The sequence below is a fragment of the Corapipo altera genome, unplaced genomic scaffold (assembly GCF_003945725.1).
Source record: "Corapipo altera isolate COAL_440 unplaced genomic scaffold, ASM394572v1 75, whole genome shotgun sequence".
In the NCBI taxonomy this organism is placed as follows: Eukaryota; Metazoa; Chordata; class Aves; order Passeriformes; family Pipridae; genus Corapipo; species Corapipo altera.
The window spans coordinates 14,935,509-14,958,736 of NW_020884887.1; the positions used below are offsets into that span (position 1 = coordinate 14,935,509).

General features: G+C 53.1%; 2 protein-coding genes across 3 annotated transcripts in view; both read left to right on the top strand.

The window, feature by feature from the left end:
• PDLIM4 (PDZ and LIM domain 4) overlaps positions 1-5,874 on the top strand; it is a 43,624-nt gene extending 37,750 nt beyond the window's left edge. The window contains exons 6-7 of the mRNA XM_027643660.1: positions 2,339-2,459; positions 3,411-5,874. Coding sequence (XP_027499461.1) covers positions 2,339-2,459; positions 3,411-3,615 — 326 coding nt within the window. The 3' untranslated portion in view covers positions 3,616-5,874. The remainder of the gene's footprint in view (positions 1-2,338; positions 2,460-3,410) is intronic.
• Positions 5,875-12,141: 6,267 nt separating this feature from the next.
• Positions 12,142-23,228, top strand: part of SLC22A4 (solute carrier family 22 member 4) — a 22,136-nt gene continuing 11,049 nt past the window's right edge. For both annotated transcript variants that reach the window (XM_027643781.1, XM_027643782.1), the window contains exons 1-3: positions 12,142-12,578; positions 18,499-18,602; positions 19,792-19,946. In XM_027643781.1, coding sequence (XP_027499582.1) covers positions 12,186-12,578; positions 18,499-18,602; positions 19,792-19,946 — 652 coding nt within the window. In that variant the 5' untranslated portion in view covers positions 12,142-12,185. The remainder of the gene's footprint in view (positions 12,579-18,498; positions 18,603-19,791; positions 19,947-23,228) is intronic.

Here is a 23,228-nt window from a genome sequence, read left to right on the forward strand (position 1 = left end):
TCACCTCCCAGGGCTCTGCCACCCTCCCTGCCCCTCAGCTGTGTGCAGGGGACGTGTGAGTGCCTGCAGGCACAGCCTCACTCGTGCCTTGGTCATTCCGACGCTGTTTATTCATAAGGGATGAGAAATTAAGTGAAAAGCATCTCTGCTGGCACAAAGCTCTCTGATGTTCCAGCACGCTCTCAATCCCCAGGAGTGTTCCTGGCTGGGTTGGTTTACAGCTGCCACCCCTGCTCCTTTCTCCTTAAGCCTAAAATTATACATTTTGACCCTAGCCTTTTAAAGTCAAGCTCTCCTCTCCAGAGGAGCCGAGTGTCTCAAACAACCTGTTTTATATGGGATGTGTTTCTGCTGGAAGCATTGCAGCCCCATCCCACCCCTTAGGGAGCAATGCTTTGTGCTGGGGTGGAGGAATGGCAGCACTTGCCTCTGTAAGTGCCCATGGCCCAGGAAGGACAAACACTGCAGCCATAACGGGGACAGCAATGGTTGAGGTTGTGGAATTAAGGCATCTCCCTGCCTTGCTGAGGACCATAAATCACAATGAGACTGTGGGCTGGTAACTAGAAGGAAACAATCCATCGTTTGGGAAGACGGGAAGCAGCCCTCTCTGCAGGGTTCATTTTGCTGTAAAATCCTTTTCTTTCTCTTCCCCCCCTTTCTCTTCTTTTTTAAGCAGCTTATCCAAGCACTCAGTCTGAGAGACAGTGACAGCTTAACTGTTAAATGTTGGCAGATGAGCATGTCTGCTCCAAGCACTCCTTGTCTCCCGCTGGGGGAAGCCAACAGCTCCAGCAGTTGTTTCAGGTTATTCCCAGCAAGGCAGCGGAAGGACTTGAGCGGGGCTTGGCTGGACCCAGCCGAGCACTGGGGGGAACCCTGGGGTGGAGCAGCCCCCCTCTGCTCCTGGGCAGGCACTCACATGTGTCAAGGCTCTTGGCATCACCAAACACTGTGTTATACCTTGGGAAGTGGGGTTTGGTGGGGGATTGGTCCTTGTTGGTTTTGCTCCCTTGGCTGGGAGCACTGTCAGCGTTGGCCCCTGGATCAGAGCCGTGGCTGGAGAGGGGGCTGGGGTTGGGGGTGCCTGTGCACCCCAGGGGGGAGTCAGGTGTGCACCCTCCTCCCAGGCAGGCCCAGGACAGCAGGCATCCCTGGGCACGCTGGATGGGGGAGCACGGCTCTCTCCATGGAAGAAGCTTTGCTGAGCTCTGCCCTTCAAAGTGTACCATGAGAACTTGCACGGGGTCAGGGAGCAACCAGGAGTGATGAAGCACCGGCTCCAGGCACTAAAAATTCCCTCTTGGAAAGGCAGAGACATTTCTGGGTCTGTGGGAGGCGCTTCCACTGGATTTTGCTCTAAAGTTTCCAAAACCAGAACAATGCATGCAGACACCTGGGTCAGACGTGCCTGTGCCCTGCAGAGACTCCCTGGGCAGGAGTGCTGGAAGGAGTCATTGAAGATGGACTGAAATACTCTGGAGGCTCAGGGAGAGTGGGAAGTCAGAACACTGGAGAACAGCTTGTTCATCCAAGAGCTCCTCTACTGCTTTTCCAAACTGTGTCAGCTGATGGACTAAAATTGTCCTTTTACTTTCTACAACCTTAGGCCATCACAGAGGAACCACCAAACAGACCAGTCAGTTGTGAGCCATGGAAAACCATGCAGTGGATTCTGGAAACTTTTAAGTGTCCCAGGGGCTGGCAACGAGCATGTTGGTGTTGTCCAAAATACAAGGGCAGATGGTAGATGGTCTGTAGGGAGGGGGCTGCAACACTGAAAACTCTGCTCTGATATTGTTCATATGCCCAAAATCTTCATTGCTTCCTTTCCTGTGTTGGACCTTTCTATGAAAGGAGGCTTAGTGCCCCAGAAGACCTTATCTTCTATCACAATATTTGGTTTAGATAATTCGAGCTTAAATGAGCACTCTAGGAAGAAAAATGCATGTGATTCTATTACTGTTTGTTTTAATTTCCTCATTCTCCAAAAGGTTTTCCTCTCTGCCTCCTTGACTGACAGTGGATCTACCAAGTGCACCCAAAATGTTGGTGTGATGGAACCTCTCCTTTCTGGAGCTTTTCTGAGCTCTTTGCTATTTATCTTTCTCAACTCAGTAAACAGTATTACACCCAAATTCACCTCCTGTCTCTAGATCACAACTGCTTTGCCTTTTGACAAGGTCCAGGTACTGAGCTGGTGCTGTCCCAGAACTTCCAAGGAAGTTGCAGGTTCTCTTGTGACAGGCAGAGACTCATCTGACTCCTTAAAAAAGCAAAACCAAAGCCGTGAGAGATGGAGTTTTCAATCCGTTTGTCTGTTTCTAATTCTTGGCAGGTGAAAAGCTCGACAGACTGAGCAGCCCCCGCAACATGAAGCCCCCGGTGCCGAAGCTGGGCGGGGCCATGTCGGGGCTGCAGATGCTCCCGGAGTGCACCCGCTGCGGGAACGGCATCGTGTAAGTGCCACGGCCTGGGGACCCCCAGGCAGGGGGGACACGGCCGGGGTGGGTCCTGCCGGGCACACGGGTTGGGGTTTACAGCAGAATACAGTCAGGCCCCTCTCTGGGGTTTTTTTTTCTAACCTTATATAAGCATGGAATTGAGGAATACATTTTGGATTGTCCCTTTTAAGGGAATCTCACAGCAAAACAGGGCTGATTGATGGGGTGGTTTCTGCCCTGCTTATCATAGTAGCTGCCCAGGGACTATGAATAGCAGCGTGGAGCTGGCACTTTGCTGCCTCACAGAGGGGGAAACGCCTTAGGGTCGAGTAGAAGAGGGTTGTGGGTTAGTTTTGGTTGTTTGTTGAAGAGTTACTCTCTGACAGATGGATGTTGGGTCTGATTTCAGAGAATACAGGCATTTTACTGCTCTGCTCTGCTGTAATTTATGATCTGTCGTGATTTATGTTCTGTTGTAATTTACATCCTGCTCATGCCAGCCCTGCTGGCTGAGTGTGGGCTGTGCCAGCCTGTACCCATATTCCTGCTGGTGCCGGGGGCTGAGGGTCTGTGCACGAGCTGCAGAGCCACGGCTGGCTCCTGGTGTGCAGGGCCAGGCTGAGGGCAGATATTTACTGGCTGGCTCCTGGTGTGCAGGGCCAGGCTGAGGGCAGATATTTACTGGCTGGCTCCTGGTGTGCAGGGCCAGGCTGAGGGCAGATATTTAGGGCTCTGCTTTGCAGCGAGCTGTGGGGCAGTTCTGCAGCACATGGGGCGTCCCTTCCTGCAGAAACCCCATGGAACCACTCCTGGAGCAGCGTGGCAGCTTCGGGTGGGCTGAAGTGTCGGGATGGGAACCCACAACAACCCCCTGGCATGTCCCTGAGTGCCATCTCACTGCAGGCAGCAGGCCAAGCTGTCGGTGCTCGTTCCCTGTGTCTCACTGAGCTCTCCCCGTCTCTCCAGGGGCACCATCGTCAAGGCTCGGGACAAGCTCTACCACCCCGAGTGCTTCATGTGCGACGACTGCGGCCTCAACCTGAAGCAGAGGGGGTATTTCTTCATCGAGGAGCAGCTGTACTGCGAGACCCACGCCAAGGAGAGGGTTAAGCCCCCCGAGGGCTATGACGTGGTGGCTGTTTATCCCAACGCTAAAGTCGAACTGGTCTAAGCCTGGGCTGTGCTCTGCAGAGGTCGGGCCGAGCCCAGAGCCCACCCACGTCCTGCGCCGGCTGCGATCACCCCCGGCTACCACAGCCCGAGGCAAACTGCCTGTTCCCAGATAAAGCCCTGTACACTTGGGATCTCCGGGGGATGGTGTTGAAAGCTTAAGAACAGGTTTTTCCCTTCTTTTTGACACTCTGCTTTTTGGGTTGCTGTGTTGGGTTATTAGTCTGTGCCATAACCTTGTCCAAGATCTGTGTAAATATTGATTAATTCTCTACTCTGTTTCATATAAAACCAGTATTCCTTTTTTTTTTTTGTGTGCCCTCCCTGTACTTAAAAAGCAAGGAAGATGTTTTAAAAGCTCGAAGAAAATAAGGCACTTTAACAAGAGAAGCTGACTCCTATATCCTGACCCTAATCTCCTGCCCTGTCACCGTCCCAGCTATTAAAACTTGACCCCCTGGGAGTCAGGATGTGGTATCAGTGGGTCCCCAGCTCAGCCCCATCCCAGCAGCTGTGCTAAGGAAGGGTGGTCTCTTAAAGCACTAATTGCAGTGAAATTCTCTGGATCAGGGCACTGCAGTTTGAGGCTGAGAGGGACTGATTAGAGCTCCCCAAGAGATCTCCACACTTGAGCCTGTGACAAGGCTTTTCTCTTCCTTTTTCCACTCCTAATTCAGTTGTTTTCTGTCACCTAATCACCCAAGCACACCTTTAAAGGACACTGAAATAGCCTGGAGCACCCTTTGGATATCCCCACCTCCCACGCTCCTGCCCACAGCTGCCCTTGCTTTGGCCATTCTGACTCTTCCCATTTTTTGCTGTATTTTTGTAGTCCTTTATTTCTAGATCCTCAGGCTGCTGCCATCTGGGTCTGCCTCCCAGCAGGGAGAGAGTGATGAAATCCCTCCAGGCACTTGGGGAGGAACTGGAGCTGGGGTGAGTCCCAAGGCAGCAGGATTGGATTTAAACCCTTGTCCCAAGGCTGTGCTTTCAGTCAAGTCCATCATCCACTTTATTTGAGGGGAAAAGTTTTTGTGGATCATGAGGTGTTGCTTTTTTTAGATAAACATGTTTTTTTGAGATGTTGCTTTATTAGAGAAATGTGGGTTTTCTCATGTTAGTGCTTGGAGGGAGAGAGAGTTTAGTCCCCAGCTGGATTCTGCTGTGGGTGGTGATGGGAGCCTGTGTTCAGTACCACGGGGTTATTTCTGCTTTGCAACAGCCTCTCTGCTCTTTCTCTTCACTCTGGGAGAAGGAGGATGTGGGGAAGAAAAATAAATGTCTGTGCTCACTTTCCTTCCAGGGAAAAGGAAAATAAGAAATGGGGTGATGGGCAAAGCACTCCTTCCCCTTCTGGCTCTCCATAACAGGGAAAATTGGGACTGGAGGAGGGTTGGGAGCATGATCCCAGTTGAGGCTGAGCAGGCAATTTATTCCTACAGGTTCTGCACCTCAGAAGGGATTTTAGGGTGTTACTGAGCTACATCTAGACCTCTTCACACAGAGGAGCCTTGCAGGGAATGCAGCAGCTCCTGTCCAGCTGCAATCCCCACATGTTGCTGGGTCAAACTCTTGTGCCTGTAGCTTGGAAGTTCAGGCTTCCCCCAAACCCATGAGTGAATGCAGCTCAACTGAGTGATGGGGAACTCATGACACAAATGGCACAGGGGCCTGTCCCCATTTTCCAGGCAGATGGTCACAGCTGCCAGCGGTGCTGTTTGTCACTCCCTGGGGCTCTTGTCCCTGTTTGACTCCACCTGCATTGTGGCCATGTCCTGTGGGATGCCAGGGGTCTGCAGCCCTGGCATGGGGAACACTAAGAAATTCATAAATTGGTTCATTGCCTTCATTTTAAACACCCCTCTGAGCAGGCTGCTGGCAGGGCACCCTTGGCTGTCTTGCTTGGCTGCCATACCAGTACAGCACTGGGACTGCTGGGCATGGGGCTTTGCTTTCAATTTGACCCCAAGTTCCCACAGATCAGTTTTTCCACATGGCATCTTGTGATACCCCTTCTCAGGAGTAATCAATTCACTTGATTCCCCTGTGGAGCTTGGAGCTGCCTCATACAACCCCATCCCAGGGCACACTGATTCCTGACTTCAGGCACCTCATTCCCCTTGTGGGGTTTGCAGGAGGTGCCACAAGCAAGTGTCACCTTTTGTGTCACCAGGTAATGCTGTTTAACTCTGTAAAACATGGGGAGGGTGCATTTTGTATGAAATACAAAATAAAACTGTACTGTTTGGTTTATCACTTAGCTTGGCCTTTGCCTGGTCCCTGGTGGGTCTCTCCTGGGGCAGGACTCCTACATGTGGGGGTCTCTCAGCATCCAGGTGAGGAGGACACGGGATAAACTTCAAAAAGCATCTTGGAGACAGCCAAGGTTTTCACGGGGCACTGAGAGCTCGTCTGAAGTTTGGCCTGTGCTTTAGTGGGGAGTTGGTTGTGTTTTTAACTCGTGAGACCTTCCTGGGACCCGGCATCCTGTAGGGTGTGGAGATGGGAAGGGCCATTGTGTCTGCACTGGTGCCTGGCTCCTGTCCCCAGTGTGACCCAGCTCCTCCTGTGATGGTCCAGAGCATCACCACATCTGCCCCTGCACAATGCCAATGACTTGAGGTTTTTGGCAATGTTTAACCAGTCCCAGTGACACTCCAAGGGAACCTGCTCCTGCCTGATGGCCCAGGCTGTCACCAGATGGGACCCACGGCTCTGTGGGGCTGGGGCTGTCACTGCCCTGCCACTGCTGGAGTGATCCAGGCCTTCTTCCCAAGGGGAGGTTACAGCTGACCCTGGGAGCACAGAAGCCCAGTGGGTGGTGGGAGTGTGGGGGATCAGGAGGCGAGGGCAGGCTGGGATGAGCAGCCCTGTCAGAGGGATGTTTGCTTCTGTAGCTCAGTCCACATGGGGCTGGTTTTAATAGCTGATGGGGATTTGAATGTAGTTTTAATAGCTGATTGGGATTTGATTCATTGGTGTGTGGGAAAGTCAGAAGGGATGTGAGGTAAGTGCCTCCAATAGATGTTAACCTAAAAGGTTTTATTTGGCAAGTGTTCATATATGGAAATTGTTGCTTGTATGTGCCTAAAATATTTAAAAGACAAAGCCTCTGAGGATCTGCATGTGGCAGAAAAGATTTCCCTAGTGTGGGTCTGTGTAACTCCATGTCTAATTAGTGCACATATTCAAATAATTAACATGCTTATGAATCTCCAATTAGTGGTTTTCTCTTCACCCTTGAATGCACACATGTGATGGGTGTGTTTCTGTGGTTTAGCCACTGCCCTCCCTGGCCCCTCTGCCCTGGGCATTGCTGCTGGGGGGCTTCAGCCCCACGGGGTGATCCCCAGGGGCAAGACTGGGGGGACACAGGGGCCTGAGCAGCCCAGCCCAACAAGGGGAGCCTCCTCCCTGCTTTAGAAAAAAAGAGGTGTAAGCTCTGTGATGAAGCACAGCATTTATTAACTAAATGAAGTGGGAACCGGGCCAGTCTGATTCAAGTTCTAATTGTTTAACTTTTTCCATGTATCATCATTAAAGTTTCCTACTTAGCCAGGCATTATTTCCACCACCACACCCCCGTTCTGCTGCAGCTTTTGTTTGGAGTTGTTTAACTTTGCTTTTGTTACTGGCTGGCTGCCCCGGGAACTCTAAAAAAATCTCAGCTGGTCTGTTTCTATGAGGATAAAAGTCTTTGTGCCATAGGAGGGGGGTAGAGGGAAAGAGGCTTTTTGGAAAAGTTCCCTGTTCTCCCTTTCTCATGTGTGAAGGAGGCTATTTTAATTACTTTAGGCAAAAAAAAAAAAATCTTCCCCACATGCATAGTAAACCCAAAAAACTGCTCCTAACTCTAAAGAAACTTCTGTGCAAGTTGTTCTGCCTCTCTGTTTCTCCCTAGGAAACACCCACAGAGCTCTTCCAGCCCGGGAGCAGCTTCTCCACCAGGACACTTAAATATTTTGAATTTTGAGGCAGTCCTAAAGCAGTTCCTTGTGCGGGGAGGGCAGTGGGGAGGGCCTGGGCTGGGGCCAGCACTGCTCTTGGGGCAGTTGATGTGCACAAGGTCACATGTTACTGTGCAAAGCTGCTGCTCGAGCCCGGTTCAGGCTTTGGGCTTTATTAATGAGAATAACTCTCTTCTGAAGAAACACCTTAGTTCTTCACTCCCAAACCCGAGGGGGGTTCCAGGAGGCCAGTGACAAATATGTCCTCCCTGAGCTGATGGACCCAGAGGAGACACAAGCTGCTGGCACTGTAGGACCAGGGGAGGGCAGGGCTGGGGACACTGAGCACTGTCACTGGAAAAGCTGCCTGGGGAGCCCTCGGGCAGCCCCCCACACCCTGCTCCTGTCCCCAGGCACACCGGCCACCCTGTCCCTCCCAGGGCTGCCTGATCTGCCCGTGGGGTGCAGCCTCCCGGCTCCCCAGGCAGGGGGTCCCAGGGCATTTCCAGCATCGGAGGGAGCACAGGGTGTGCAAAGGAGCACATCGGGTGTGTGATGTGCAGAGGAACGTGTGGGATGTGTGGGGGAGAGAGCGGTAAATGGGTGTGCCTGGGGTGCAGGGGTGGGTAGGATGGAGGAGGTAGATGAGGGGCAGAGGGGGTGCAGGGGGCTGAACAGGACGGGGGGGTAGGTGAGGGGCAGAGGGGGTGCCCATGCAGGGCCGTGGTCCAGGCGCAGCTCCAGGCGGGCGCTGCGCTGTCTCCGGCACCATCTAGTGATGGAACCCGGAATATCCAGCGGGTTCGGGCAGGGCGGGGGAAGAGCCGGCGCTGAGAGGAATCCCGGCGTGGTGGGAGGTTCCTGGGTGGTAACAGCTAAATCCCTTGGGAGGACAGCGCTTTGGGAAACCTCTGGCAAAGATCGCTCCGGGAGAGGTGGTTTTACACCGCGGGGATGGGTTTGATCCCGCTTCTCCTCTGGCAGGATCCCTGACCATCCCTGTTGCTCTGGTGCAGCCCTGAGCCGAAGGGTGGGGGACCAGGGCAGCAGGACGAGGGTGCTGCCCCAGGGCACGGGTGCCTCAGTGCTCTGCTCCTGCCACACCGCCGCACTGGGAGCGTGTGCTGGTCCCTGCCAGCTGCCGGGGCCAAAGCAGCGTCCCTGCCCTGGCTGGAGTGACATTGCACCAGGGAAAACTATTTAAAGTCCTTGGTGAGTGGTGGATAGCCTTGGAAAAGCTGACTCCACCTGAGTAGGTGTGTTTTGGGGGGTTTATCCCAAATCCTCATGCGGGTGCTCCATCTCTCTCGCAGGATTCCTATCAGAAATAAGACTAAAAATAATCACCCTGAGTGCTTGTCTGCCTGGCTCTGCTTAGGAGGGGAAAAGTTCATGCACCACTGCCGGGAACTGGGCAGTGATGGCCACAGTGCCCCTCAGAGCTCCGAGTCCCGTAAATGGGATTTCAGCGAGCCTGGCACCAGGCAGCCCTCAGTTCTGCTCTGGGGGTACTTACACTGCACTGCTGAGAGAGCAGCAAGGCTGAGATGAGTCAAGAGCCTTTGCAAAGGCTGCCAAAGATCATTTTTTCCCAGATGCTGTTGGTCCAGCAGAATGTGGCCCTGATGGACATGATCACCCGCTCCAGGACAGGCAGCAGGCAGCCAGGAGGGTGAGGCCAGGGCCTTGGGCAGAGCAGGGCTGCCCCACACTCCAGCAGGGTGACAGAGGCGCTCCAGCACCCGGCACAGAGCCCCTGGGAGGACACACTGCAGGCTCAGCAAACATACAGAATGGGTCTTGCTTTGCCCCATCAATAAGGAAGCTTCCCCGTGATCCAAGTGCTACACAACCCACAGAACTCGGAATTCTCATGAGCTTTCCCAATTCCCAGCTCTCAAGAGGGCTGCTAGGAGGGTGACACAGTTGTCCCCACCAAGGCAGAGGGTCCCTTGAGAGGGGCTTTGCCCAGGCAGGAGGAGCAGCACCCCCCAGCCCGGAGCAGAGCAGGAGCTCTGGTGCCGGGGGTGGCACAGTGTCACACAGGGGGAGGGGGACACTCCCCTGTTACTGTGTGTCAGCAGGAGCTGGGCTGTTCTGCTGCTGGGGGGACAGCCTGGGGCATCCAGCAGCCCCTTGGTGTCCTTCCTGCTTCCACAAGACAAAGCGTTTGCACCAGAGGTGACGTCTCAGCCATGCAAAGGTTTGCTCCTTCTCCCCCTGTGCTGAGTTACTCCTCCCTCCCTCTGCCAGCTCCTTGGCATCTGGTTTCGCTTTACAGGAATCTCCTTGACCTCATTTCCCGCATTCTGCTCTTCATGTAATAGCTGAAAGCGTGTTTTATAAGGCTGTGGTGTAATCATAGAATAGTTTAGATGAAAAAAGTCCCCAGCACTACCAAGCCCACCACTAAACCATGTCCCCAAGTGCCATATCTACATGTCTGTTAAATCCCTCCAGGGATGATGGTGACTCCACCACTGCCTGTGCCAGTGCTTGATAATCCTTTCCATTATGATTTTCCCTAATATCAAATCTAAACCTCCCTTGGTGCAACTTGAGGCGATTTCCTGTTGTCCTATATCTTGTTCCTTGGGAGAAGAGACTGACCCCCACCTCACTGAACAAGGACTGGTCCTTCTCTACAGTGAATTTGCTCAACAACTGTCCAAGCCATTCACTGGCTACTACTGTGTGTGGTTTTCATAGTCTCCATACTTGGGTTAAAGCATCCCTGATGTTGGATCACAAGTGGGGTTTACAGTCTGGGGAGCACCAAGCAAAGCTCTGACAATTGCAGCAGGAGCTCGTTGTGCTGTGGCAGCACTGGTCAGAACATAAGGGATTTCTGAAATAACTAACTTGTGTAGATTCACAGCAAAAGAGAAAAACCTGTGGTGTTTTCATGTTGAACACATGAAATTTAGAATACATTAAGGATTCATCTGCAAACCAGATAAACCTGAGCACGTGATATGTGTCTACCACTTACTGTTGATATGGTAAATTTGCAGCCTAACCACAGCTATTTCTGAGAATTGCAAATTAGTCCTCTGTAAAAAACTACTGTTGACTGATTAATTACTAAGATTGCATTAACTTTAATGCTTACAACAATGCACTCTCATCCCTTATTTCCCCACGGGGGCAGGCATGCGTGTCCTGTCTTTACCATGGTTCTTGCACAGCCCCAGGGCAGGGCAGGTGGAGCTCTGCTGCTGCTGCTGGTGCTGCCTGTGAGCCCCTGATCTGCCCCAACTGGCCCCCACCCTGCTCTTATCACTGGGGACACCTTTGGCAGTGCAGTGGCTCAGGCCTGGCATGGATTTGCCACCTCCAGCCTCTCTCCAAACAGGAGGTATCTGAACCTTCCCCTGACGTGGGCTCTTCATGCCATACCCCAAGCAGCAGTGGATCTGTGCCCGGCCAGATAAATGTTACCATCTGCTTCTCCTCCCCAGGCACTGCTGAGCCATTGCTTCCTCTCTGTGCCTCCTTCTCATGCACCCACATCAGCCTCTGATCATCTCTGCTGGAGAGATGCTTCCCAGCCTGCCCTCACCCACAGCATGGGCATCCTTGGCTGGGCACAGCCTGACACGGGCACCCTGCCCGCACCTCCAGGGACCTGTATTGTGTGAGCAGGGCGAGTGCTGTGCTTGGTTTAGACACCACCGGGGTTCTGAGTGTCCCCTGAGTTATTTCAGAAGGTGACAGCATTGCTCAGATTTCTGAAATGGCTTTGCCAGCTATCCATGTATTCGACTGCAGGCAAAGCCAGAGTCGTGTAGAGCAAGAATAGTTAATGGACAGGAGATAGGAATATAAAAAGCACCTCTCCCGAGGCCAGCGCTGCTACAGACTCCTTGGGCAGGCACGGCTGACCTTGTCAGCTGCCGAGAATAAACACTGCTGGGGAAAAGCAAAGGGCTGTAGTTAGGGACGGGATCTCAAGGGCTGTGAGCACGTTTCATTTCTACAGATGCGTGATCCTTGTTTTCCTCTGTGCCGGTGTGTAGGAGGGATCACATCGCTGCTGGCTCTTACGTTTCGTGGGGTGCTGCAGGGAGAGAGACCCCGCCGGCCCCGGCAGCCCCCCCAGCTCCCATCTGCTGGATCGCTGTTCCAGGTCCCTGTCCATCAACCGCCCCCGTGATTCCCGGCTGTGCCCGCTGCCGCAGGGATGGTGCGATTGTGCCTCCATCTTGCAGCGGCAACACAGGGGAAGCCTGGCGGGGGTCCCCGAAGGAGGTGGATTCGGGGCTGGGGGAGGGCTGGGGGCGGCGGGGCCATCGCCCCCGGGCGATCCCCGGGCGATCCCCGGGCGCTGATGTCGCCCCGCCGGTACCGGCACCGCCCGGCGCGGCTGCGGCCGCAGGTGCCCAGGGAAATAAACGGGTGAAATGGAAAAAAACGGGAAACGCCTCCCGGGAAGGCTCCGGAGCCGGTGCCCACGCGGTGCCCGGGGAGGCTCCGGGGATGCCGCGGGAGGCGGGGTCGGAGCGAACCCCCGGCCGGGCCGGGGCCGGGACAGGACGCACCGCCCCGGGGGGGCCGGGCCGGGCCGGGGCCGCCCCCTCGGAGCGCCCGGAGCCGCGGGAGAGCCGCGGAGCCCGCGCTCGCCATGCGCGACTACGATGCGGTCACCGCCTTCCTGGGCGAGTGGGGCCTCTTCCAGCGCCTCATCTTCTTCCTGCTCAGCGCCAGCATCATCCCCAACGGCTTCAACGGGATGTCGGCCGTGTTCCTGGCCGGCACCCCCGAGCACCGGTGCGCCGTGCCCCGCGGGGCCAACCTGAGCGGCGAGTGGCTCAACGCCAGCATCCCGCTGGAGCTGCGGGACGGGCGGGCGGCCCCGAGCCGCTGCCGCCGCTACCGCCTGGCCGCGCTCGCCAACTTCTCGGCGCTGGGGCTGCGGCCCGGCTCCGACGTGGAGCTGGAGACGCTGGAGCAGGAGCCGTGCCTGGACGGCTGGGAGTACAGCCGGGACGTGTACCGCTCCACCATCGTCACCGAGGTGCGCGGGGATGTGACATCCCACCCCCGGGCTGTGCCCGGCCCTGGGGTGGCTTCTTCTGCCCTGGGGAGGGTGCACAGGGAGCAGGAGCCAGCGGGTGAAGCTCCTGTGGGAAAGGTCCGGCTGGGCACGATGCTGCGGGGAGCGGGAGGGATGCCGGGGTGAAGGTTGCTGGAGGAGCCGCTCGCCCTCGCCATCCCAGCTGTGTTTCCCAGCTTGTTTTTGCTGGGAGAGATGTTTGTGTGGAGGGGGAGACAGAGGCTGAATATAGAAGCGCGATAGTTTCCTTCTGCCACACGCTGACCGTCCCGGTGATCTGTGTATGTGATGGGATTGTTCGTTCTCGGTGCAGCGGTGAAGGGACGCGGACACGGTCCCATAACACACAGCCAGCCCGGCTGCGGCCAGAGCAGGGGGGGCTCTCGCTGGCCCCGCACCCCGTGCCCTGCCGTGGTCTCGGTGGCCGTCGGTGCTGGGATGGGTGGGTTGGGGCGAGGCAGGTGCTCTGTCGCTCCTGCCGGAGCCTGACCCGGGGCAGCCAGGAAGGGTTTGTAAGGCTCTGCAGGGGCATCGTCTGTACGGGGTGTCTTGTGAGAACCTCAGCGGTGACAGGTCACATAAGCGCTCGTTTGGCGGTGTGGTGGCAGGGTCGTGCTGTTCTGCCTCTGCCCGTGCGGGCAGGGAGCGTGGAGCTCTGTTAGAGAACGAGAATGATTCCGCTACAGCTGCAGGATTGCTGCTGCCCTTCTACATTGTGTAAGGGCTTCCAGAGGTTCCAGGGCTCACCCTCATGCCAGGCAATGCTTGGACTTGGCCGCTGGCAGGCTCCGCGGTCCTTCAGCGTGTCCCAGGTAGCCAAAGGCTGCCCTGGTCAGGCACTGATGGCTCGGCCTCGGGCTGCGTGACAGGGGGTGGCTGCGTAACCCTCCTCACGAGTCCTGTGACTCAGCAACAGCTGCCACCAAAACACATTGCGCGGTGGCACAGCCAGGAAAGGTCCTGAAGGAGAGGCGAGGGGTCTGTGCCCTGGGGACACGGGAGGAGGGGCTGTGCTGGGGGTGGGCACAGGTGGGCTCAGCCACATGCCAGGAGGGCAGGACCTGGGCAGGGAATGCCAACCTCCTCTCACCTGCCCAAGGCAAAGTCACTGGCACGGGTGACACCTCTTGCCGCTGTGCTGGCAGTCAGGGATCCCTCATGACACGAGGTCAAGCTGCTGGCTGTGGGTGCTGCCCACGCTGCACACAGACAAGCCCAGCTGTCACTCGTGGGCTGGCACAGCTGCCTGGTGGGTGCCTGGTAGCCACCACTGGCACAGGCAGTGCCACACTCACTGCCAGAGGGAGGCCAGTTTATCCTGGGCTGTCTGAATTCATAGGCTCTGGTTTGGAGTTGGTGCTTGCTCTGAGAGAGGCAGTAAATGAAGCAAAAGGAGGAGAAATGCGATTCCTTCTTAATGACCAGTAAATAACTTGTGTTGGCAGATGCCAAACAAGAGCATTCTGTGTGGGATCCAGATGGGACACAGCAGTGGGGTTTGCCACAAGGCTTGGGGTGTGCCAGAAAGGCAATAGCACATCCAGAGATGGAAACCAAGTGCCAGGTTCCCATCTGTAAGCCAGATGGAAAAGAAGGATACTTGTTTTGTTTTAAAATTGTCATGGACATTTGGAAAAAATACAGAATTTGGTTTCAAAACAAGGAAAACAGGCACTGATGAAATGCTGAAAAGAGGCAGTTCAGTTAAATTTGAGATGTTTATTTTTGTACCCAACATTTTTCTCTGTATTAGGAAAGACAAGCCAGGACATGCCATCAGGAGAGCTTAGGGAAGAAACAGCTTCAGTTCAAAAACTCAGTTGAGGAGCAGAACTTGATGGCACAGGATTAATTGCTGGAGATTTAATTTGATTCGTGCAGTTGCATGAAATCCTGTTATTACTGCTGCTTGAAGGGAACTGGGAGATGCCAGCTCAGCACCCATGTTACTTGGTCTGGGGTTCTCTGTTGCCATGGTTTAGCATGTCCTCACAGTCATCTACTTGTCTGAAAATGGAGATGATGGGGAGAAGTGACCATGCCCACAGCACAGGTGAAGAAGTGATCATCAGGCCAGGGTGATGTGAAAGAGGCTCTGAGTGTGATGGTGAGCAGGTGGAAATGTGGGTCACTGTGGGGTCCAGCGTGATCCCACAGCTGAGGTGAAGGGGCTGCAGGGCTCCCTTTTCCCCTTGGCAGGCTCCCAGGCCCTGCTCATTGGTGTTCTTTTCTGGAACTTAACCTACTAGTGTTTTACTTCCAGATAACGATGCTCAGAGCTGACACTAATTAGAGGTTCAAGGGCCAGCACCAGTTCTGCTCTTTGGAGCAGGGCATTAGCATCCAGTTAGTTCCCTTGAGCCGGTTTGTCACCCAGCACTGCTCCCTGGGGACACCCTGGGCATGGTGTGTGCCCCAGACACACTGAGAGACCCCTGTGAGGGGCAGGGTGAGTGCCAGGGGATGTACTGGGGCTGCTCTCCTGTCACCTGTGCCCCCCTGCTCAGTCCCTGTCCCAGCCCTGGCACTGACTGTCAGCAAAGGCAGAAATTAGAAGCTTTTGGAACTGGCAGAGACGAGAGGCTAGGTAGGAGCTGCTGTGGTTTGAAAGCATCTGAAGGTCTTTTTGTTCCCTTATGGATTTTTCCATCAGTGGAGAGCAGCCCTGCCCAGCGCCGGGAACACACCCTGTTCTTGGGCAGGAGGTGCCTGTGCTCATCACTTGTGCACCAAGCAGAGCTGGTCTCATTGCTGGACCTGGTGCTCAGGGAGCAGGATGGAGCCATCTGTGAATAATTAATACTTCTCGAGTTATTCATCTTCAGATTTATTCTTGTAAACCAGCTCAGATTTTCCCTGCTTTACAGCCCTGGCCATTTACACAAGGCTCCATTAGTGTTTTCTCCTCTGATGTGATTGGGCTGGTTCTCAGGAGGGTTAATGAGTGATTTCTGACTGAGAATGCAGGTGGCTGGGTCTCTTCAGGCAGTCAGGACACCTTATCCAGTAGTTTCAGTTTTTCAGAAAGCTTTTCCACCCACTGCTGTGGGAAAGGGTTGGAGGGATTTGATGGGAATTAAGTGATGTAATAACAGTGTTCTTGAGCAGCTCCTATTCCTGCATTCAGGGCTCTTCTTTGGAACCTTACATGAACTTTGCTCTCCAATATGCTTAGCTAGGGACATATCAGAATTACTTATTTTCTGGTTAATGAATAATTAGTCCAGTAGAGACAGTTTGGAAGTTGTAGCTGTAGATAGTTCAGCCGTGGCTGTAGCTCCCATGCCCATGTGTGGTGCTGGCTGTGATCGATGCAGCCTCTGAGGAGGAGGTCAAATAAGTTACTTTTCACTTTTCCCTCTACATTGGAGCAGGAGTGAAACCTCACTGTGTTGACATGTGCTTGATCCCCGTGCAGTGCCAGGGCACGAGCCTCAGTCAGAGCCAGTGTCTGTGGGGTGGGAGGTGGCACTGGGGAGATGAGCTGTACCTGTGGAGTAGGGCTGCATTGCCAAGGTCCTAAAATAGGTGGTGGGGTTTGTTCACTCAGCAGCTTCACTCCAAGGCATACTTGGAGCCGGAGGGACTCGATGTGTTGGTGTTTTCTGGTCAGATGCAGTGAGTTGCTGCAGACAGCAGCCCCTCCGGCAGACAGACAGACAGCTGCTGGGTGCTCTTTATCACATCCCCCAAATCTGAAAGACTTGACCCTGTGCAGTGAATTTTTGCTGGCTGTGCAGTATGTCACGGGAAAAGGGAGAGTGAACACCTGGGTAGGAGGCAATTGGCACCAAGGAGGCAATGCAGTTTTATGGACAAGTTATTATTTAGCTGGGTTTGCTTTGCAGCCAAAGTGCCTTTGGCACGTGGAGGCATTTTAAAAACACTGATCCTTAACCCTGAGCAACTCAAGTCTGAAGGTCTACGAACAGGTACTGTGCTGGTGACCCCAGACTGGGGTGCTCAAATCCAGGTAATTAATAATAGTCTGTATCAGATGCAAACTCTGCCCAGGGACAGGGAGGTGCAGCAGGATGTGCTGAAACACTTCTGCAGTGTACTTTTAATGCTTTGTTTCCTGTAGCTGAATTTTGTTTTGTCTTAAATAGAGGATTTGATTTCCACCAGACTTCTTCACAGAAATCTCCATTTCTCTGACAGGTGAAGCAGATCCCTGTATCTGGTTTTCACAGCTAGCATCCTCGAACATACCAGAGCCCCACTGACCCACTGCTCACATCCCCCTTACCAAACACAGCAAAGATAACCATGGGTGTGTGTCTGGGGGGGCCACACCTCATCACCTCTCCCTGGCCAGCAGGGATGAGAAGACACCTTACAGCAACTGCTGCCATAGGGCTCTTTTAGTTGTTAATTGGATTTAAGTCTTGGAGGCACGTTTCAGTCCACCAGTCTCCATATTCCTGCCTTGAAGATGTGTGTGTTCCTTAGGAGGAGGCATGGGCTGTGTTTTAAACTCAGTTCCTTTTTTCTGTCCTGTAGCTGGTGTTACCCTGCAGAGCAAAGGGCAGAGGTGCCTGGCTCCCCACCACTGGCAGTGCATCTCTGTTCTGCCTGAAAATAGGCATTGGCTGCAACTCTTTGCTAAGTTATAGTCCAAAGCAAACTGCATCAAACCACACCCCCTCCTTTGCTTTGGGGTTTACCTGCCTGTTGTGCAGCAGCAGCGAAGCTCAGCCACCAGGCCAGGAGGGTTTGCCTTTGGCAGGACTCTGGTGCCATCAGATGGCACCTGGGTGTCTCTGAAACACAAGATTTGCTCCTTGTTGTAGCCTGCGGCTGAGTGAGCAGCCAGAGCAGCCCTGAGGGCAGGATCCTGCTCCACCCCCTGCCTTTGCCTGGGCTTGGCCCGAGGGCTCCCAGAGCAGAGGGTGTGTGCTGGGGCAGGCGATGCCCCACTCTCGGATAGCGTGGCTAATTATTAAAATTATGCCATACTTTGATCTGGGATCTAATTAGATTACCATTATGGTAGTATTATCTGATCTGAGACTGACATGTTTGAAGCCTATCCCTAAGTGTTCCTGGCAGGCATGCCTAACCAGGAGATTAGTCACCAGGATGGGAACAAGCTGTGGCAGAGACACGCTCAGCTGTAACTTCGGTGGACAGAGACTCATGATGCCATTGCTATTTTTTTAAACCTTGTCTGGGGTTATGAGTAGTTTTAGGTGGAAGTTTCCATGTTGGCTTCTGTCCCAAATCTCCAGCCCCAGCCAACTGCAGTCATGAGGCTGAGTGATGGGCAGCAAGTCAGTGATGCAGGTTATGAGATGGAACAGAATTTGGTAACACGTCAGTGCAGGAAAAGAGATTTCATTCTGTGCCTCTTCTTGCATATGCTTTGTCAACCCCAGAAGTTACTGAAATGCAGCAGGTTTTGTGCTGGCAGAGGTCAGGTAACTGGAAGCTGTCCCTAGCCAGGACAGTTCTTCACCCATCTCCTTTGCTCTGCTTCACTGGTGGGAACATCCCGGGCCATGGAGAGCCAGGTCTGGGGGTCTGGTGGGGGATTGTGCTGGAAACAGGGCCAGGGCAGCCCTGGGGCTGCACACACCAGCTCCATCAGGCCTGGCACTGCTGACTGCTCCCCCCTCAGCGGGGATGGGGTCCTGTCAAACACCTGAGGGGGTTTGGCCTCATGGAGTTGCCTGGGGTGGGAACCACCTTCCCTTTCTTTTCCTGTGCTTTAAAGCAGGGCACTCCAGCAGCGACCCTGACTGAGAAAGCAGTGCCAGTGATGGGTAGAAATGTGGTGTGGGGAAATGGAATTAAATTGCTTGGAGGTGTGTGAGTGTCCAGCCAGTGGCCCCCGTGCCCAGCACTGTGGCTATGTCTGAGTCAGGCCCTTGTCTTGCAGTGGAACCTGGTGTGTGAGGACGACTGGAAAGCCCCCCTGACCACCTCCCTGTTCTTCGTGGGGGTCCTCATCGGCTCCTTCATCTCGGGGCAGCTCTCGGACAGGTAACACCGTGGGCAGGGCAGGGCAGTCCCAGGGCCACGCCCAGGGTTTGTTTTTAGGAGGGGTAAAGGAGTTAAATGTGCCATTCTGAGGTTTTGATCAAAATGAGGTAATTGCCCTGGCTCCTTCAAAAATCCCTTGATCTACAACTGTTTCTTTATCTGACAAAGATGTTGCTCTTTGTCACACATTAACTGACAATCCCTTGTTAGAGCTGCAGGATAGAAACTTGCCCTTTGAATGGAAGCTCTGCATAGGAGAGCTGATTTGCTGGAAATAGAGTAAGCACATCCAAGAGGAAGAAAAAAGCAGATAACCTGTAAATGGATAGCAGTTGTGTTGCACCATCTCACTACGTACAGTATCAAAAAAATCATTACAGGCATTTAATCATTATCTGAGCAGTGTTGACATTTTGGCCTTACAAGTGTTGACTGCAGAAAATACACTCCCTCTGCAATTCTCTGCTGCCCTCTCCATACAGCCCTCAACCCTGTGTCCACACCATTATAGTGGGATCTCTGATCCTGCTTTGGTTCTGCCTGGGAATGAGGATATCATAAGGCAGCAGTGTTCCTCTGGGCTCTTAGGAGAGGGGTTTCAAAACTCATTGGGAGTCTTAATCCTAAAGCTTCTAGCATTAAATTCCATGTGATCCGAATTTAATCTCCTGACTCCTGCCCCAGTGCAGAAGTCAGTTGGTGTTACTGTTTGAAAGGGAGACGAGATAATCACTAAATCCCACTGGTGCCATGTGCCCACTGGGAGCATCTGAGGGAGCGTGTGTGCCCTGGTGGCAGCACAGCCAGGCAGCCTCTCCCAGGGCCCAGGCACCCTCCTGCATGAGCTATTCCTTGGATTGTTGTGGGGTCTCTGTCAGTAATGTGACATCTACTAACTTTTGTGTGGCGATCTTCATGTGTCTCCCTATTGTACTGTTGCCTTGTCTCCTTAGTCTCTGTCTGGTGGCTCCCTGAAGTTTCTGCTTTTAATTTTTCTTCTTGGTTTGTTTCCTGAGTCTTGAGAATTTTAATATTTTTTTAGTGCATACAAAAAGAATAAAATTCTTTAAGATGAACAAAACTTCAGGTTGTGCTAAGCTTCATCACTTTGTGCTCCTTTGTGCCCTCTTACATAGGCCCCTCCATAAATACCTGTTGTTTCAGTAATAATCTTTATCTTTTACCAAAGGTTTGGCAGGAAGAGCATCCTTTTTCTGACGATGGCTGTGCAGACTGGCTTCAGCTTCCTGCAGATCTTCTCCACCAGCTGGGAGATGTTCACAGTGCTCTTCCTCATAGTGGGGATGGGACAGATCTCAAACTACGTGGTGGCCTTCATACTGGGTATGACTATGTCTGCATTAGATTAAATGTTTGCTTAATGTATTGTTACTATTTTTCCCCCCCCGAACCTGCATTATTTAATTAGACAGTGGTAAATCTTCACTGGTACAATTCCTACTTTAAACCACTATGATTTTTTTTTGCTCTTGGACCTTTTAAGCCCATAGCTTCTGTAGGTTGAGAGAAAAAGAAGAGAGCAGGAAGAGTCTAGATAAACATCCATTTCCTTCCTCTTTGGAGAAGACATTCAAGGCAGTGTTCAGGGTTTAGCAGCAGCAGGTCTGAAATAGAGGAAGCATTTGGGTTCTTCCCTGGTTCTGCACCCCTTTGCAGAGGGGTCAGTGCACACCCGGGTGCAAAACCTTGGAGCAAACCAGTGCTTCCAGACACAGAGAATGTCAGGGAAGCTGAGTGGGTGTCAAAGCCCCAGGAGCTACAAAGTCACTGGTCTCAGTGTTGAGATCAGTGATAAAGTCCCTAATTTTAGAAGCTAAGGTTTGGGGTTTTTTTCTACAGAAAGTGTAGGAAGAAGGACCCAGCAGCTGTGGGAGGCTGTGTGGCTGCAGTCACTGCCTGGGGACCCTGCAGGGAAGGGAAGAGCCCATGGGGAAGGGGACCCCAAGTGTCTCCCACTGGGCACAGGGTTTTTGGGAAAGGCAACTGCAGGGGCAGATTGTGGGGATCAGTGATGCAGGTCTCAGGGGGAACTGGGATTTGCAAGAGCTGTCTTTAAAATGTGCACATACATATTTATGGCTGTTTTTAAACCACTGGTGCCAGCATTACCATTTGTAGATCGTAATGTGAGCTAGATTAAAATGGTATACTAATAGTTAATGCTGGTCTTTCCTACCACATGAGGCTTTAATGGGGGTAAAAATAGAGCAGAAGGGCATAATATGAAGTCAGTGCTGTGGAGGGGATACAGCACCATGTCCCCAGGCAGCTGTGAGTCACCACTGCCAGTGTGGAGGGAGGATTAAGGTCAGGCTGTCAGCAGGGAGATCCCTTGTTGCCATCACCACTGCCACTGCTGCTGCCACTGCTGTCACCACTGCCCCTGCTCCCACTGTGCTGGGAGCTGACTCCTGTGCAGGGCTGATGGAGCTGGAGCCAAGGCTGGGAGGTGCAGCACTGGGTCAGGGGCTGGCCTGGCTGACAATCCTCCTGGGAGCACACGGGGTTTGTGTAGCACAGGGGTGCAGGTTCTGGTCAGGCAGGAATGTGGTACCCAGCTGGATGTGGATTGGGATGCTGCCTCAGGGCTCAGCAGAGGCCAAGCTGCAAGGGGGGGCCCGGAGCCAAATGCTCCTGTTGCTGAGAGAGGGGATGGGGTCTCCCCGAGTAGCATCAGGCTTGTTGAATTGCTCAGCTGCAGTTTGCTGGCCCTTGACCCCTTGTGTTGTCTCATGGCATCGTCTTTTCTGTGGAGTTGTAGGAGCAGCAGTGGCTCCCTGAGGCACTTGTCATCAGTGCTGGCTGTTCCCTGGTAGCCTTGAGGCTGGTTCTAGGGGCAGGATTAATCTAAACTAATTTAGACATTGGCTTTCTCATTTAAGTGAGTCATCAGCTGCCTGTCATGGGTAAGGAGGAGGGCACTGACAGGGGATGGTTCTTCCCCCCCTACCCTGAGTAGCTGATGTGCCCCAATGAGCACTGTGACCTCTGCCCATGACAGGGCAAACCCAGCAGCTTCCAGGGAGCTGCATGTGATAGAGGTGCTGGATAGGAGAATATGCCCATAGAAAGAGAGGTAACTCCTTAAGAAAGGCCATGCTCATTATGGGATGTGCTGGAGATGCTCCCTGTGTTTCATCTGGCAGCACCAGGGCTGACCAGGGCAGCAGCACCAGCACCTGCAAAGGCCCCGTTGGCTCAGGCTGTGCTGCAGCCCTCCCACCCTCCAGCCCCAAGGGCAGGTTTGGTTTTTTTTCGAGTGGCCACATCAGCACAGGTTTCTCTTGTCATTCCAGCTTTCAGCATCCAAACCTGTGTTGCCTTCCCATGTGTGACTCAGACCCTGTTCCAGCATCCTTGGCCACCCAGGCTCGTCCTGCCCTTGTCACTACTGCTGCCCACCTCTGTAGGAATAGTTCCACCCCAAGCTGTTGGTGAAATTCTGTAGAGAATGTTGATTTCTCTTTTACCTTTGGGCCCCAGTGTTCTGTGTTCAGAACTGTTGTGCTCTGGGACTATAAAAAACTGTGGAGATTTGTGAGGGCGTGTTGGTATTGTCCTAGAACTGTTATTCCTTGGCCAGCAGAATGAGGGAGGAGAGGCAGGAGATAAGGGAATTGGAGTTGACAGATATCATACTGGCTTTAAACATTGCAGTGTAATGTTTAAAGGTATAAACTGATGTTTCAAATATCAGACCTCTCCCAAGACAGCCCATCTAAACAAGAGCAATCAATAGAGGAAGATGGTATATTTTATCCTCCCACACTTGTTTTAGCCCAACAAGTGTTCTTAGTGTGACTTTATTCAGTTAACCCAGGTTTCTAAAATGAGAATCCTTGTAGCTATTAGGAGGGTTTTTCAGTCTTGGGTATTTTTTTTTCCATCTTCTCAGCAATATTAAACATTGGAGTTCTTACCATGTTGCACAGCCAAAGCACATTCTCCAGACTTTCTGAGCCCCTCCTGTTTGCTCAGTGTCCTTTGCTTTTTAATTGAGTCCAGATCAAAGTGTGGGAGTTCCAGCCCTTGCAGTGCTCCTCATGTGAGAGAGAGCTCTGTAGCCCTGGGGCTGGGAGCTCAAGGAGGGGTGGGGTGGACCTGAGGGCATCTGTGGATTTTACAAAGCAGTGGCTAAGTGTTTTATTGTAAAAGAAGGGGTTTTTATTGTTAAAGAATTTAGGTGCTTTTGAAGCCTTAGAACAGCCTCAGTTTTTATGACTAGATCTTAGGTTGCTGCAGTGGCTGTAGATGCTTCCAGTGACTGCTGCCCAGCTCCTGGAAGAGCAGCATTACTTGAAGATGGCATCTTCCCTGGTTGTGTCCTTCAGCCTGTGATGTGCTGATCCAACATTCCAACCTTCCTTCTGTTCCAAGAAATAGATGTGAAATTTGTTCCCACTTCCCCTCAATGTAAATTCACATCCTTCCATCCCGTGTCAGTCTGTTGTCCACGGACCTCTGCTCCTCCAGAAGTGCCCAGCAGTGACTTCCATCTTAAATCCCGATGGGTTAAGTGGGGAAGCAGGTTGTGTCCCAGGGGGGAGCAGGCTGTGTCCCAGGGGGGAGCAGGCTGTGTCCCAGAGGGGGAGCAGGCTGTGTCCC